Genomic DNA, 18,184 nt, shown 5'->3' with positions numbered 1-18,184 from the left:
ATTCCATGCGAGCTATGGTATGGGGGGGGGGGGGGGTGCAATTCCAGTTTTTAAACAGACACAAGAAACTGACATTAGACAAAGAAAAGCATCAGATATCCTTCTTGGCTATTTTATATCATTTCATTTGAATTCATCTTTTTAGGAAAGGCAGGAATAGAATAGAAAAAGGCAGAGAATATTACTCTATTTGCCTGGGTTTCCTTTTAAAGCATTTGATGTTATGTAAATAATAAAATGACCTCTATCATAGCAAGCAGGACAAGCAGAGTGAATGTGCTTTCATATATCACCACAAGCGACTGCACTTCGGCACAAACAGTCATTCATAACCTTTCTGCTAAATTAATTTGGGTACAGTCAATGAGAGCCGCATATGCAGAGGACATTTCTCGCCTTCCTTATTCGATATTAATGCCAGTTCCTATTGGCAGCCCTCAAATTGCTCAAACATTGCTGCTATCCCCAAGATCATTTTGCTTTGATTTGCATAAACCATGTGTTTAGAAGAAACGGGAGAGCAGCGATAGATTGAGGATTTGTCATGTTGAGGACTGGTTGCTTGAGCACTGGCTCTTTGTCAAGCGGTGGCAGCGATCACATAGATGCCATCTCCAGACTCAAATTAAAATGAAACAGGACCAAATACCTTCCCACTGAAATCGTTTGGCATGATTAAGTCTTGCCGAAGTGATTTTCTACATGTGCATTAATGCTGTGCCTTCCCACTCCAATGAGGTTTACAGGGGCCCTTCTACATGTGCTATGTTAATTCACCTCAGCTAATGTTGTTGACAACATTTACCAGAGGTAATGTCAGGGTCACAGACCCGGCAACGTTTCCATCTTATCCCCTTAAATGACAGTGCATGGGTCATTTTGCCCATCCTCATTATTAATCCCAGGATTGAATTATTTAAATTTGTCTGTTTTTAATATGAATTTAAATAACGTGATCCAACACTACAACAGATCGGGGATGAAGAGTTGTAAAAACAGATTGAGTAAAATAGTATGCATGTGATTAGAGAGAAGAAAAAACAATCTCAATCTGAGATGTGCGCTGAAGAATTCAGCCACACTGAGACAAAGTCCATGTACATTAACATCTTTTGCTTTCATATCACTCTTGTTAACTCCCCTTTCACAAGAGTGCACACTCTCTCATTACCGAGGCAACATAAGCACCCACCACTCCTCCCAATTAACTCCAATTTATCCAAGAGCTTTCAAAAAGCGATCTGGAAAAGAAAAAAGAAAAAAAAAAAAAAAAAAAAAAAAAAAAGGGACTGATATTGCATCTCTGCAACATCGCCGGTTTGCGAGGATCAAAGTACTCCCATGGGTGGGAGGCAAAAGGCTTCAGACTCCCCACAATGCAGTGCAGCCAAATGAAATAATGCAAATCGAGCCCTAATTACCACCAGCTTAGTGCGCAGCTTCCAATTAGCAGCAATTACACTCAGTGTAAATTCACCAACAGAAAGCCAGACAATTACACACTAATTATATCAGATTTCATGAGAGGTGAAAGAGAAAGCATCGTGCTTTTACTAAGGTAGTAAATATTGACCAAAGAACAGAATGTTGCAGTAAAAAAAAAAAAAATAAATTGTTAAATGTTAGAATAGCTTCCCGGTTTGCATTATTAGAATTATCTAAGCATCACTACATAATAAATAGTGTATACACACTCCCCATGCTGCATTGCTGAAGTGGTACCATCTGTATTTTTGATATAGGGTCACATTTCTCCTGTGATTTTGACAACATGCATTTAGGGCCATTTATCACCACTACTGCGAGGTAATGAGGGCATCCACTGGACCAGAGTTGCATAATTCTGCCATTACTGGCCCATTGTAATAATCTTCTGACCTCTAGCTTTCAGAGCTGAACTTGAACAGTTTGACAAATCTGAACACACACACCAAACGTTTCCAACACACCAAAAGAGACGCACACAGCGGAGAAGCTCACGGTCAGCTGACGTTGGGAGTCGAAGGAGGACTTCTATTTTTGTGAGGGGCTTAAATCTAACAGCACACATTAGTCCATGTTTAACCTTTATCACCTTAAATGTCAAAACCAGTTCGGGATCTCACTTTCAAATTAACTAAAACACACTTATTTTGGAATGTATTGCTTTTTTACAAGCAATACATTCCAGCTTAGTTTATGATTTTGAAACCACAGAAAATTGGTAAAAATTTAACTGATCTTTCTTGTTAAGTATACAGTTTACAAAACAATCTCCATTGAACTCTCTGTACTAGTCTGTTGTGAGCCCTGCTTCAGGACAACAAGGCTCGACAATCTCATTTAGCGAGACTGTCTGCTATTCATGAGCACCTCCTTCCCTCTCTCCATCATACGGCTGTGCCCATTATACAGCACTTACATAGCTCTGTGTGTGTGTGTGTGTGTGCGTGTGTGTGTGTGTTAAGTGCAGCAATTCCTTTGCCAGGTGATTGAGACAATCATATAAACAGAAGTCTGACTAACTATTATGGTGATGTAGTTAGCTCTTCATTCGAGAGGGGGAAACAGAGCATCAGCGCTGAATTTTAAATAGTACATTTCTTTCAGTGAATCATTATGTTGCTGGTATTGGGGGGTTATGTACAGTTTAATATTGCCTCGTGAACGTCAGACATTGTACTCTACCTCAGTCAGAATTTCAGCTTGATCACACTGTTTAAAATGCTTATAATTGTTTTGGACTTTGTAAAGCTACATTCTTATTCTGTTGACTTTAACCTTCCATCATTCCAAGTGTGTATCTATAAATTCTACACAAAATCCCTCCAGCATGAATAAAATGGTCCGAGCATCCATCATCAGTGTCAGCTCTTAACATCACAGATCTCACACATTGAACTCCTCGGGTCTGATCCTCTTGAGGTGTTGCTGAACTTGAACTCAGACACAGGGGTGGGGGGGGGTGTATCGTAAATCCGCAGCTGAAGATCTATGAGGAAAGGATGATCCTCAGTCTTCCGCTCTCTTCGCCGCGCACGTTGGTATTTTATGTGGCCTTTTTTTTTTTCCTGCTTTAGTTGCTCGAGAAAGAGCTGGATTCTAAAGATAAAGGCCATTTTTTTGGCAAATGCTGAAAGTAGCAAAATAAATGACCTGCTGGTACCGGGGTGTAATTACAGCGGCTGGAAGAATACCAATCTATCACGAGGACGGAGGAGGAGGGGGTTGACACGCTGCAAAGGTTAGTCAAAGGAGATAGCCTTTGACTAACTACTGGACCCGGACAATCGATACTCTGCAGATATTGCATCCAGGGAGAAAGGAGAAAGAAAAAAAAGCCCTAAAAACTTCCCAAATGGCTTTTCATTCAGATATTGATCAGCACCCTTTTATCATGACCTTGTTCCACCAAGGCCATATACTTTCTTAAGGGTATATGAAACTCATAAATCTGAGAGTTGCTACAGTCACACTGGGCCTGTGAGCAGCGAGGCAGGGAGGCAGGATGGTGTAATTGGTCTTTCAGGGATGGAGGCCCTCCTTCATAGGAAGGATTCCATTAGCTTTCTGAGCTGCGAGGAAGACGACGAACACTACGGACGGCGTTAACACGAAGAAGCGGGTCTGAAAGATGTAAAAAGGGTATAGTATAAATTGGTCACCGAGTCATATTGCTGCCAAGTAGTTTCCAGCAGTGGCTCACCACCTAGTTACTTTTACCCGAGAGGGGACTTCTGTAGCAGCTAATGCAAAGCTCATAAGAATACATAGGAATGATCTGGTAAAATTCACATATTTGTGTGTTTAATAAGGAAAATAAACAAACAAATAGGATCACAAATTGGTGTGAGGCTGATCTTAAGTATATTTATTGTTACAGTAACAAAAGATTTACCGCTATGATGCAGCATCCGCCTCAAAGTCAACAGTTAGATAGAAGGTACGATTGCTCAAATCTAAACATGCAAACTACATCAAACTTTCCCAACAGGATCACCGTTTCGTATCAGGACAAGCTCCACAATTAAATAATTAATTGTTATAACTGACATATTTGGAAAATCATTGGAATCAAAACTAAATTGATAAATTCCTGCACTAGAATTACCGCCTCCTGGTTGTATGCCTCCGTCTGTTTAAAATACCATCACTTCATAATTTCATCCAATAAGAAATTTATGGGAAATTGTCCTAATTAGCGTGTCAATTCTTGACTTATGGTCAAATGTTTGTTTTTTATGAGGTCAATTCTAATCAATTCACCCTTGAGTCATGGTAGACATTTGTGCTAGATTTGAGGAAATTCCCTCCCGGCATTCCTGAGATACCGTGTTCACGTGAATGGAACGAGACGGACGGACTGACAACCCAAAAACATAATGGCTGGCACGGCGGAGGCATAAAAAAAAAATAAAAAATTCACTAATTTCCACAACAATGGTTAAAAGCACCAGTTTTAACTGAACCACTTGCCTTTTTCTCATCATTTTAAAAATGATGCACAGAGTGTAATTTTTGAAATCTCGGTCTGACCTGCAACACTTAACCACGCGAACATGTGGACATCATCAGCCGTTAATATGTTCCACCATGACACGTTGTTACTATTCCTTACAGCCCCAGCCACTGTACTGTATATACAGTCGAGGTAAATGTTATCATTAAGGCTATATTCTATTCCATATCCATGAGCCAGACTGCACGGTAGGGCCTTCGTGGCACGTTATTTTATGTAACTGATGGATCGCAAGTCCGTCAAACTGGAACATTTCTTCCCCCCCCCCCCCGAGACCGAAGGAACATCCTTTTTGTCCCCTTCACAACTTTTTTCTGTCCCAGACATGTCACTGTGCATGATTAATGAGCTGGAGGGTTTCGCGTTGAACCCCGTTTAAGGACTTCAGTGTTGGAGATCCCTGCATGATACGAAGAGTCTCGTTTACAAAAAGATGAATGTAACCGAAGGACGCCTTGCGTTGCTTCGTGCAGTATGTTTATGCTATATGTTTATGACTATCGAGGCAGATGGATGAACACAACCCGAGCCACCAGCTAATTGGTTTTGAAGTAGTCGGGGCTCGGACTAAAGGAAACAACTGTCTCTGCCTCGGATGAGACGGGAGCTGGGGACCGCTACAGCTGCCACTGCTCAGTACATCAGGTCATGTTTGTGGTTAGATTGGAAGTATTTATAAGCAAACCAAAAGCTATTATCCGTTATAAATGATCCGTTGAGTACTGGACAGACTTACGGACCATTTTCAATGTAAAGAAGGGCTCAATTCAGAGATTATCTCATTTTAAATGAGATTAAACAGCCAGCTAGACTTCAGTTTGGTGAAATATTTAAAGATAACAATGTGTTTGAAACAAGAAGATTAGCTACAAAGATTAGAATAAACAGTAAACACTGTGTGGAAACAAACCAATTAGAAAATCTGGTGCATAAATCAGAATCAGGAAAGATTGGGGATCCAGCAACAGTGTTTATTCTTTTCGCAAATACAACAAAAGGCAATCTGATGGCCAGATAAATCAGCAGCTGCAGAGTTTTCCATCCAGCAAACAAGACACGCTCTCAACCTTTTACATTCAGATTTGTGCAATCACTCATCGCTATGGTTTAGTGTATACTGCAGCTAGAGGAAAGGATGTGGAAAAAAATGTCTCATCTTTGTCTCCATCTTAACTTTTGATGCTTCAGTAACAAATATCTCTCTCTCTCTCATCCTCCGTTCCATCCCTCCATCTCTCTCTCTCTCTCGGTCTCTCCGTCTTCCCTCACGTGTCATGCATTTCCGAGAGTCGGTGTACTCTAAACAGTTATGTTCTTGTTTCCTATGGTTATAATCTCCACTGACATGCTAGAGTCCCATTTCCTTTTTCAGCTCTGCGTGCACACTACCAGCGCAGCCATAATGTACAGTGTGTCCATTAAACATGCACGCAAGGCAGCGCAGACGTTGAGCAGACCTCAAGCTTTAACACATGCATTACATTCAGCATTATGTATCATAATTGTGATTTAAGTCTGGAATGAAAGCATACAAGTAGAGACGAATCGGGCTGCCGCAGTTTCTCATGCAATCATTTATTTAAAAGAAAAAAATAAATGTCCTAACTGTAGTAAGCACAACTGCTGCATGTTCAGAGCATAATTAATTGATTGCTTGGGAGGGTCCAAGAGGAGGCTCAACGAGTGGGACAAACTGAGGCCTGACCTAAAATGCAACTTTTTAATATTAGTGATTGATCAAATAAAAATAAAAAAAATACATATTTTTAGTCGTTAGTTATTTTAATTGAGAAATGCCTGTGTTTGTCATTTGAAGTGCATTTAAGTCGGTGGAAGCTTCGTCACGTATTTCAGTGCAACAAGAAGACTTTAGGAAAATATGAACCAGATTTTGAAGGGGTATGAATACACAATAAACAGTATAAGTGGCATTAACAGTATAAATATACGTATAGTATGAGAATAGGCAGATAAGGGCTAATTTGCAGATTGTGGAGACACTGAACCTTAAGTTGAGCACCCGCCGCCACTTGGTCGAATAAGTTTGACTCATTTACAAGAAAAAAAAGTCAAACATCTGCTAGTTTGAGGTTATTAAATGTGAGGATTTTGCTTTGATCACCAATGAATATCTTCGGGCATTGATGTAGAGTTGGTCTGCTGAAATTCACTATTTTCTGACATATCGCAGACTAAACCATGAATTGAATAAACGCAAAAACAATGCAAAGAATGACTGTTAGAGAAAACAATCATGAGCTGGAATTGGAAAATTAACAATTAATTGACCACAATTTTAGAAACCATATACATTTTTTTGTGTCATTATTAAGCATGAATGCCAAACACTTACTGGTTCCAGTATCAGATGTTACTATTTACTTTTCATCATTGTTAAATATTAATTTTAGGCTTTGGATTGTTGGTAGGACAAAACAAGCAATTTTGAGATATTGTGTTGGGCTGAAGAATATTGTGATTAGTATTTTTCTCCAAATAAATAAAATAATTGTCAGAAAAAGAATCCCGATACTAATTCATAATGAAAACAATCGTTCATTGCAGACTTAATAATCAATAGAATGTATATAGCATCTCCTTTGCACTTACTCTGCTCATGGATCACATATATGTTCATCTGATGGGGATATTGTGTAAAGGAAACAATATTTCCTTTACTAAAGAGATCAAATAACTCCCGGTAGGACAAACCCCTCAGTAAATGGTGTCTCTTCTGTATCATTGGTGGATGAAAAGCGAAAGCCTTTTCTAACTGTGAACGTTCTGCTCCGGCTTCTTTCCATCAATGGTGCGCTGGTGAAATGACATAGCAAAAGATAAAATAGTAACGCTAATATCAATAGTTTGTCCATTACAGGTCAGCTAACTGTCCAGCAGAACAGTTACAAAGCTGTTCTTTTTCGATCTCACAGGGCCGATCAATACGGGGGCATACTGTTTCAATTTTGCCGGCATTGATTTTTTCTATAACGCTTCAACCCCAAAGCATTCGTCTTTCTGAAGGAAGGAAGATTTGATTTACTGAAGAAAAATTGGAGTGCACATCACTAAGATTTTTTGCCGGGGCGGGAGTGTGACATGCCAAAAGATGGATGTCCCTTGGCTGGGAAGCCTCTAGCCTAAGGGCATCCATTAGAGCAGTGGTGCTGCAGAAAATGAGCTGCTTATATGAGGGAGGAGGAGCAGAGGGAGAGGAGTTGGTGCTCGAGGTGTGTGTGTTTTAGCTGTAGGGGAGGATTGTTGGGCTGCACCATTGGATAAAAAGGATGCTGATGCAGGCTTAAAAAAAAGGAAAGAAGACAAAAGGAGGAAAACAGCAAACTCCAGGGAGTATACCTAAACCTCTTCATTTTGAATAATGTTTTCATTCGTCTCAAACAGACTGGCTACATCAGTAGATTGTCAACAGCAGCTCTGGATTAAATTTAAAAAAAGCACACCGTCTTCTACATCACACTTCAACCTTTTTCAGCTGCAGCCACCTTCCTTTTACTTCCCTCGCTTCCTGCATCCAGAGTGAATTTCCATGGTACATTAGTCAGCCTATTAGAATGCAATAAAGAGAAGGTATGAGAGGGGAGAAGGAGGAGAGTAGTGCGAGCCCCCAGAGACTGAGTTGGCGTTCTCCATCATCTGCCCTCATCTCCCCTCTCTGTCCGCCGACTTTGTCTAGGCGTCATATACATGAAAGATGATTCCTGACCCAAATAAACACGGCAGCGGTCTGGATGCTCAGTGGACCCAAGCTCAAAGAAAGAGGGGGAAAAAATGATGAGTGATGAGGAGAGGGGAAAAAAATGACATCTGCCATTTGTGGCTATCTTGCTAGGTGTTAATTTACTTTTTTCCTCTCTCAAAAAGACAGCAGGCTGGCATGTTGAACACCTGAGTCTCAAGGCACTGGGACAGAAACGTATGGATGAACAGGTAGTCGCCCTGTCCATCTGTGGATCTGTCTATGTCTTGACACTAGATGACAGACAAGGACAAAAAACAATAGATACCACCACTGTCTGGTGGAAGAATTCCTCCCTGGACGCCCGCTGATACAACTGTAGTAGATAGTGAAACGAGAAAGAGCAAAGGACAAGGAGTGGGAGAGAAGGAGAAAAGAAATTGTATGTTGTGAGGAAGAGAGAGAGAGAGAGAGAACCGCAGACGAAGCAGGGGAATGGAAAAAGGAAAATCACCTCACACCTCTTCTCTCCAGAGGCCGGGGCCGCTGTAAGCTGGATATTAAGACACAAATTGCATTCAGGCGGGTCACACTGTGTCAGAAGATATTAGATGCCTGCCGTGAGGAAACAACAATTCCCATCAGCTTGTGAGAAAATAATATTTTCATTTTCAGAGTCTTTATTGAATGGAAACTTTGGGGAATACGTTTTTATGGCGCGTGAGCAGGCAGGCAACAAAAGGTCGTAATCATAGCTGCGTATTGTCTTTGTGTTCCTGGATTTGAATTTCACAGCTGGAGAAAGCATCGTGTGTATCCGTGCTTCCCCTCCCATCTGTATTCACAGGCAGGGATGTTGTTTCATCACACGTTGTATTTGTGGAATTAGGGAACAAATATCTCTTGTATTAGGACGCCTGCAGGCATGCAGATGCGTGTGTATTTTCCTTTTTTTTTTTTTTTTTTTTTTTAACATGTGTCCATCTTTTGCTTTTACTTGTTCTTTTTGGGGGTTTTCAGCACCAGATGTTTCTCCAATGCCCGCATAACCATGGGCTCTGGTGCGTAGCTGCACCACCTGACCTTCACAGTAATTGACCAAAAATATTGATGTAATGGCACAGGACTGATTGTGATTTATTAAAAGAGCGCTGCACTCCAAGGCCCAGTGCCAATGGCTCCCTGCGCCCATCGGCAGCCATTAGGAAAACCATCAATAGCGCAACGGCATAAAGGGCCAGTAATGGGGGACTTTTCTGGCCAGGGCTCGTAGAACACAATCTCCATAGTAAATAGCCTGGTTTGAGTACACATGACGACTAATAAAAATAAAAAGAGATGGAAGCAGAAGGGAGGGGAGATGGTATCAAAGAAAGAAACATGACAAATACACCATATCCTGATTGAAGAGGAAAAAAAATAGAAAAGAAAAAACAAAGGCAGCCAGAGATAGACTCCTGATCCAATAGCAAACTAACCCTCGCCAGACGAGTCTCTGGAGAGTTAGTTCAGCCTAACAAGCACGAGCCAGCGGCCGTCTCTCCAGCCCACTATTACCCACTACCTGCACAAACAGCCATCATTAGGGAATAGCTGCATTGCATTCTGCTGCCTATTTGGCAAAACAAATAACGGAGGATAGGGTTCCCTCTGTTCTTAATGAGAGCGGAGCCGTTTAAATGGCTTTCATCTCTCTCTCCAGTCAATGCATCATTCAACCCACAGCTGACATTTTCACCTTTGCAAATCTAATTTAATCAAAGCCATGAGTATTGGGGGATGAGAAAGATTATGATGAGATTAAAACCATTACAGTGGTTTGAATAATTTCAAGGCTGAGAGAAATGACATGCTCTGAACACGGTTCATGAAAAAAACTAAACAGGTGCATCCTTCTTGATTAAAGGCTTTTTCTCTGCAAGGCTCACTTATTGTCTCGAAAACATCCCGACATGTGGGGAACAAAATAGAATTGTGCCAAAATATAGAATCAAAGGATTATTTGTCATTTTTCACATTTACAAAAAAAACAATCAAACACCTGCCACGTACAAAGAATACTAAACATGTGTGTGTGTGTGTGTGTGTGTGTGTGTGTGTGTGTGTGTGTGTGTGTGTGTGTGTGTGTGTGTGTTTGAGAAGTAGAAAACCTCACCACCACAGAATTTTCCCCGCCATTACACAAAATTCTAAAATATTTTACTCAGTAAAGTTTAATGACAACAATGTAAAAAGTCCCAGAGTGAGCAGGGTTTTTGCTTCAACACTTGTTTTACCTTTTGGAAGAGCTTCCCCAGGCTCCATGTTTGTCGGTCAGGATGTTGACTATCTTCTGGATGAGCTGTGTGGCCGTCATGTGGTCGCGGTACTTGGCTGCTCGGATCAGGTGGTCGCACATCTTCTCCTCATCTCGCTTCTCCGATGCGTACTGAGCACAGTTCGACTAGGAAGGAAAGAGAAAAGGTGCGTTATACATTGCAGGAGTGAATGTATCACGAGCGCGTACATTGCAAAGAGGTGCACAAATGTGTCAAGAGACTGAATTATACAACATTTTAATTGTAATTTGTGGAACATATGTAGCAAAAACAGCTCTATAGGAAGATACAATACAGACGTATAGAAACTCCACTCTGAGTAGAACCAAATGAAAAGCATGGGGTCATTTCTGTCCTCATGTCATGTTGATTAATAACAGTGGACACGCATTTACTAAATGCCCTCCGGCACACCAAATCATGCGATACCCACAATGCACAGGGAGGACATTTTTCTCTGTCGGAATTTGTTATCAGAATGGGCCTTTGAACTCTGCGGCGATGGGAAAAGTAAAACACCTTCTGAGAAATAACAGCTGTAATTTGAAACAGTGTTTTGATTTCCATCGGTTTCAGAATCAATTTCAAACTCACGTTGCGCTTATAGCTTTGAAAGTATTGTTTCAAAGTTAAATTCGTATTGAAGGTGAGTATAAGAAAAGGGACAGGGAAAAAAAAAAACATGCTATGTATAGTAACAGCTGGCGTTGGTGCATTTATATTTTCCTCTACATGTTCTCAGAACAGCAACTAAAGCAAATGGCTGCAGTATCGAGGACAAAAGCTCATTTGATTATTAATGCGTCTTCAGTTGTGTATTAATGTCTTTATCAAATTAACCTTAAACTAACCCGTTGGTATCAGCCCAGATGCATGCAACCTGCTTTCCCAAAGTTACCAGTAAAGCGCTTTATAATGGGTCCTCCTCTTCAATTTGAACGACAACATTTCATATCTGACAGAAAATCTATAGGTATAAATCAAATTAGAGGGCCTTTCCTGCAGGCTACTGGGCCTTAATTATCAATCTATGTCTCTTTGTGTGGCATTAATGTGGGCCTTGACCTTGCAGCACGATGACCTGGGAAACAGCAAAATAAAGGGAGCACGGAAAAGGAAATTTCAGTAAGGGTTCCACATTTTCAACCAGAGAATGCTTTGCCTTGCTGTGCTGTATGTGTGTGTGTGTGTGTGTGGGTGTGTGTCGCATGTCCATTAATCTTGATCGGTGGTACTGAAGGTAAGCAGGAATTGGGACAAGTAAGAAGCTGGACCAAAGGAAGGGAATAAGAGGAGAGGGTTTAAAATGCTATAATTCTAGTTACACCAAGCATTTAATTATCGCACATGTTATATAGAAAAAGATAAACACTTATGTATGTATAAAGAATGTATACATGATTATAAAAATGCATACATTTTGCCAAAATCAATGGTTATGTGGATTTCCGTCCTTTAAACAGATATTAGTAAGCCTATAAAGTCCATTTCCATCTGCCCCTGTCAGACATGTGAAGTCTGCAGTACTAATCAACAGTGCTGGGTTCAAACTCATAACCATAAACAAACACTTCATCACCTGTGTGTTGAGCCTGCCCAAACACCCAAAGCCTGCATGCTGTAATGGGATTTTCTCATATCCGAAGCCAAAGTCGACTGCAGCAGAAAAGGCCAAATTCACAGACTCACCCCTAAAATAACAACCAAAAAAGCTGAACACACCAGTTGTGCCATTAAAAGCCAACGTTGGGTTTGCTCGTAAGAGGAAAAGACAAGTCACTGTTAATTCCCGGGGTCATTCCGTAGATGTGAAGTCAGAGAGTGCGCAGGGGGATTATGAAGGACTTATTATGTTATTATGAGGGTTAAAGCAAATAACCAAATCTCCCAGTTGGCACCATCCTGCCTTCACGTCTCTCCAGGTCTGCTGACGGGATAAAGGGCAGAAACTAGAAAAAGAGCTTTTGGGGTATTTTTAAACAAACAGTTCTTTCTTTCCTTCCAAGGAATGTTGAGGAAACATAAGAAGTAAATTAAAAGTATCTGTTCCTATTTGCAATTAGAAACATGCCTTTTTTTTGTGACTAAAGTAGTCAGTGTGCATATTTTGACAAGAAAACCAGCATAAAAAGACTCGCTCGGAGAAAAGCACTTCCATTTACCAAGTTAAAAGAGTGCAGCTGAAGAAAAAGGGGACGGCGGACTCTGTTAACTTCCTACCCACACAGCCACCAGGGCACAACTTGCTGGCAGTGAGACCGTTATGACTTGCGACACTGTAATCATGGGCAGCACCTTCCATTACATGGCCCGGCTGACAGGGTCGCCCAGCGCGAGGGCCCGGCTCTGCCGGAGGAGACAGCTTGGTGAAGACGAAATGATAATGGCTGGCATTAATCGAGTCAATTACACCGAGTCGTGTCTCCCACAATTCATCAACAGTTGAAATAAATAACTATGGATGTGTGTTGGGAGTTTGGGGAGGAAATGGGCTGCTGGGGGGAAGTGACTGGGGGAGTGGAAAGAACAGTAATCATCTCGAAAATCACACCACGAAGAAGATGGCGACACGCACATACCGACACAAAGCTTTGAAACGCGTGAATGTTCATCATATTACCCAACCTCTTTTTGAGCCGGAGATTGCTATGCATCAGATTTTCGATGTTAAAAATTGTTGTGGTTATCGCTGCCCCATCGCTCATGTTTTTGCCGTGCTGATTCCACAAATAATAAGCAGGGAGGAGATGAGTTTCACAGTGGTGGTGTTGTAACAGCGTCAGCCTTATCTAAATGCTGTATTTGTTGTCAGAGGATGCCTTGGCTCCCCTCCTCCTGTCCCTCGCTCGCTGGGTTGAGAGGGTTAACCAGTATAATGGGCTGGACAATGGAGGCTCATTACAAGATATCAGCCCTGTGTTTATCAATTAGAGTGACAGAAAAGGTCTAGTGGTGTTTTCGTGCCACGGCGAGCCTTCGACGCGCCTGACAGAACCGGGGTCTCAGGGTTCTGTCGGGGAACGGGAGGAAGAAACAAAACCAGCAGAGATGTTATTAAAGCGCTTGATTTGCAATCTCTTGACACTGGTGGCACATCAGGGCTGCACCCTCTCCAAGGCTGGGCTATCGCTCTGCGAGAATCTCCAATTTCTCACATCCGTTGACAAGCACTCCCAGAGGGTTTCATTTACAAGCGGGCAGAGAAAGTGTCCAGAGGAAGGCGAGACATCAGGCTCGTCCTTGTCTGGTATCAAAGAATGCAAATATACTACAAATAAATTCCTCCCGGATCACAATGGAGGTCTAGGGAGACAAGACGGTGAAATGAGAAAGGAGGATGGGGGTCGGAAAACAAAAGTAGATGCTGAACCAGTCCACCAATTGGTTTCAAAGAGATTCCCTTGCACTTGATCTCTTGGCCTCTAGTTTTCAAATTGCAACATAAAATGTCACCAGGGGAATTCAGACAATGGGGCTGGGGAAGAAACGAGTGAAAGGAAGGGGAGGGGGAGAAAAATGAGGGCTTAAAAGTACAATGGCGAACAAAAGTCACCAAATGACAATGCCTGACAGCCACTTCAATTCTGAAATGATGTCCCTGTCATGCCGTGCTCCCAAGTATTGATTTTTTTCTCCGTTCTCTTGGAGCACAGGAGGAAAAAAAATAATCTAATCCAGTTGAAATAGATCCCTCTCTGCTGGCACCGGCTCATTGCTAGCGGCCATCGAGGTTAACGCAGGCGCAACACTTATCAAAGTATCTCTCTCCTCCTCTCCCCTGCTCCTCCCCTCACAGTCTGAGGCTGCTCTATAATGGACTGGTCACCGGGCTCAACTGGCAGCCTCTTCATCTCTTCTACCCAGAAACCTCTTGTCTGCAAAAACCGCACCCTCCTCACGCCACATCAGTCTGCGTTGCTGCCATCGTTTCCCGATGACTCCGGCTCAGCGTCAAGGTCATGCCACAAGAAAAATCGTACTGTCGCCAGGAAGTGAAAAATAGTCAAATGAAGAGAGGAAGCGACCGGATGAGAAATACACGTCCTCTGGGTTGGCCGTTGCCTGAAAACACAATTACAGCACAAACACAACAGCTCTGCATGTAGAAAATCATTGTAACATGAACAATAGAACATTCCTTGCTGAAAAAAAAAAAAAAGAGACCGTCTCAGGATGTGGAGCAAAGTCATATTTCTGGGAGTTAGCTGGTCACACGTAATGATGGAAGCTTCGGAGGAGGTACCTGGGGACTTTAATAGGCGGCGAAGTCAGCGGGACTGAGACTACCGTTCCCCATCCTTCTTCTGTAACCCACTTCTCCTGTTCTACCTCCTGGTGTCTCGAGCAAAACAGTGAATGCGGCAATGCTGAAAGATGGCAACTTGCTACACATTTTGACAATATAGTCAGCGTTATGTTTTACGAGAGCGACTGCTGTCCAGTCTTGAGTTTGTCTTTCGCATCTTTATGAAATTTCATCCATATCCTGATGGTTGTGCCAAAACACTATCACAATTATAGACATGTTCCCGTTTTATTTTGTCCTCTCGTTCTCTTGACAGCAGTTTTGCCCATAATGAGGTGCCCGGGCCCTCCAGCCCTGCTGACATGCTACATTACAGCTGCGACAACTACATGACAGCAAGCTACAGTTGGTGGCAGCCGTCAGTCAGACGGCTGTGAATGATGTGGCGTAAATAGCCTTTGGGAGCTCTGGTTCTCTGGCTCTTTCTGTGTGTGTTTGAGTAACATTTGATCAGCAGATTGCTTTCTGTAACAACAAAGCAAATCTCAGGTTTTTGTGGAATCAATACACTGATCTGCCTGCTGGTTATATATATTTATATAAATTGGGATGTACTGTAATAGCTTAGGTCAGCTCTGGATTCAACTTAAGCTACATCGCAATTACATTACAATGTACTATCAAAGTGCATCCTCGCCCCGGCTCTCTCTCTCTGTGATGCACACGCTTCCAGAGACCAGTGCTATGATAATACAGCATAATGAGCATCAGCTCAATGCTAATGTCATTAATGCAGGGAGAGGCTCCAGATCGTTTTACAAGCTCAGCAGAGGGAGGGCAATGACGCCATGCACTAATTAGCCGCTATCATCTGGCTTTCACAGGATCTCCCAGACAGTCAATTCAATTACTCCATATAACAGCAGAAGATGAATCAAGGGGGTGTATAAAAATAAAAAAAAGACTGAGCAGAAGGGAAGGGTAAGAAAGAATAGAAATGACTTCGGTCTTGCTCACTCTTCCCTATCTGGACCTTCTTATCTGCCCTTGTGCCCCTGAGCCCACCACATTTCATCCCTAATGAACAGGCCCATAAAACGAGGGAGTTCGATTTCTCTCTCTTCCTTTCTATCTCTTGGGCTCCCCTCTCCTGCCTGCTCTCCTCTGGAAGATATCAGAGTCTATCATTTGCTGTGCTGGGCAGCAGCATCCGATCCGTAGATCTCCTTCACATTAAGGATCCTTTTAGATAGAGAACCCTAAAAGGTAATTGGATTTCCCCCCTTGTTATCTTCATCTGTTTCACCCTAAGCCCACTGTAATAACTTACTCTCTGGGCCAAAGATAACTCAATTCTGTCCCACAGAGAGCCAGTGAGAGTGTGGGTGAGAAAGAGAGAGAGAGAAAGCATATGTTATGTCTCTGAGGCACACGGGTATCTAAATCCTCCATCACTGCCTTCTAAAGGATATGAACTCTGACAAGGAGCAAACATAAATTTGTTTTTATGTATTGAATCATTCTCTTTTCTGGTGCCTTGGCATTGCAGCGGCTGTGGAATTAAAGCATGAGCTTTTAAAAATGCAGAAAAGTATAGTGAGGCAGATTGTGTTCTGCCAATGCCTTAGCAGACCCTCCACACTTCCAGTGTAACACAATGACATCAATAGTGAGTCATATCGGAGGCCTGTTTTGAGGGCTTATTCCTCACAAAATAATAACCAACATCAACATTTACTGTCACGGCAACACAATACAAAGGGGACAACGCCTTCAAAGAAAACTGTGAAATAGCTGAAAATTATTTCAAAACCCTCCACCCCCCCCCCTGCTCTCAGGGGGGATGTTTCATTGGCCTGTTATTTTTATTGTGGCAGTGCAAAATGAAACCGTTGGCTCTAGCAGGCTCTAGCAGAGCTTGTATGGAGGCAAAAATCAATACAGCAATATCAGAGCAAGACTTATCAGGGCTTCGCTTCTTCTCAGAGGTCACAGAGGAGCAACTGCATTTAAGTGGGGAATTCAATTGTGAAACATAGTTTGGGACGAGCTATGCCGGGTATCTGATCGAGCACGGCTGGAACACTGCAAAGGGAGAGTATAAGTTCCCAATGACAACACCAAAACACAGCTAAACTCAAGTCATAGCTTTCCATTTGTTGTGTGTTTGCAGTCAATTGAGTGACATTTCCCCCCCCGACCCTATAACGCTGCACGCAGTATTGTGCTGCTGTACACCCACAGCCTCTTATATACATTTTAAATGCGACTGTAGAAAGCAGGGTGGATAAGGAGAGCTCACAGAGTAGAACAACTAAATAAAACAGAAGATCCTACATCCTTGGTTCCGGTCATTTGCAAACTCTCTTACCTAATAAGCATCAAAGACTATTCATGTCGTGTGTTCATGCACGCTGGTAATCAGATAAATAAATGTACATTTACTGAACGCTTATGTAATAACAGGACTTGAATTCTGTCAGTTAAATAGTTTATTGTTATATCCAACTATGAGAACTTGGGACAGTCAGGTACTTATGTGCAATGTCAAACTACTGTATGCCAGGTTAGGAATCAGGGAATAATGCCCGGGAGTTTGAGAAGTGGAGAACCATCCGACGCAGAGCAGGGATCATTTGCATTGTGCTGACTGGTTGCCAAGTCTGTCTGCCAGTCAGGCAACACACTCAGAGACATTTTTACTTGTGTTGCCACTGCATGCTATACATACACTTTTGCAAGACCACAAATACTGTACACCTTTTCATTAAGTGTGCAGTATGGACAAAACATCTGCCACAACAACCTAGTAGAATAAAAGCATGCTCCGCCAGTCTGTGCTGATAGTGATAAGTTGAGATAATGTCAGATAATGTGTGCAAATGACTGACAAATGGAGCCAAGTGAGTAATAAGGGTTCACAAGAACAGGATGACAATTACACAAAAAAGCCGCCCGTCAAAGAAAGAGAGCAAAACATAGCAATCGTAGACAAAACTTTGATGTGATGAGTTGTGCCCCCGCCCCCTCTGATTGACTTTCAACGCTATTGAGGGATTTTACTTTACCGGAATGTCAGAGAGACCCTTCATTGAACCTTAAAAAAAAAAGCATTTTTTTTACTGCAAAGTGGGGGCTGAAGCGGTGGGTTTACACACACAGTCCGCCCTTCAGGCCAGCACCTCTCAGGTCTGTCTGTAGATTTTAGTGCTGGCGGATTCTTGAGAAATGAGGGGAAGGAGGGATGGCGGATAGGGGAGGATGCCATATTCCTGTCACGGGCAAAATACACCCCCAGCGGGAGTATAATGGACAGGATCTCAGCAGGAAATGGTATTGGTGAGATCTAGAAAGCGGGTGTGGGGGGGGGGGGGGGGGGGGGGGGGGGAGGAATATGGCATCCTCCCCTATCCGCCATCCCTCCT

The 18,184-nt window shown here is 42.4% G+C and overlaps 1 protein-coding gene across 7 annotated transcripts in view; it reads right to left on the bottom strand.

The window, feature by feature from the left end:
* The window catches only part of lrba (LPS-responsive vesicle trafficking, beach and anchor containing), a 146,706-nt gene that overhangs the window by 81,483 nt on the left and 47,039 nt on the right, over positions 1-18,184 (bottom strand). For all 7 annotated transcript variants that reach the window (XM_031863004.1, XM_031863003.1, XM_031863002.1 and 4 more), the window contains exon 29: positions 10,472-10,638. In XM_031863004.1, the coding sequence (XP_031718864.1) occupies positions 10,472-10,638 (167 nt within the window). The remainder of the gene's footprint in view (positions 1-10,471; positions 10,639-18,184) is intronic.

The sequence above is a fragment of the Anarrhichthys ocellatus genome, unplaced genomic scaffold (assembly GCF_004355925.1).
Source record: "Anarrhichthys ocellatus isolate YVR2014 unplaced genomic scaffold, GSC_Weel_1.0 scaffold28, whole genome shotgun sequence".
In the NCBI taxonomy this organism is placed as follows: domain Eukaryota; kingdom Metazoa; phylum Chordata; class Actinopteri; order Perciformes; family Anarhichadidae; genus Anarrhichthys; species Anarrhichthys ocellatus.
This window is presented reverse-complemented; position numbering and strand designations above follow the sequence as displayed.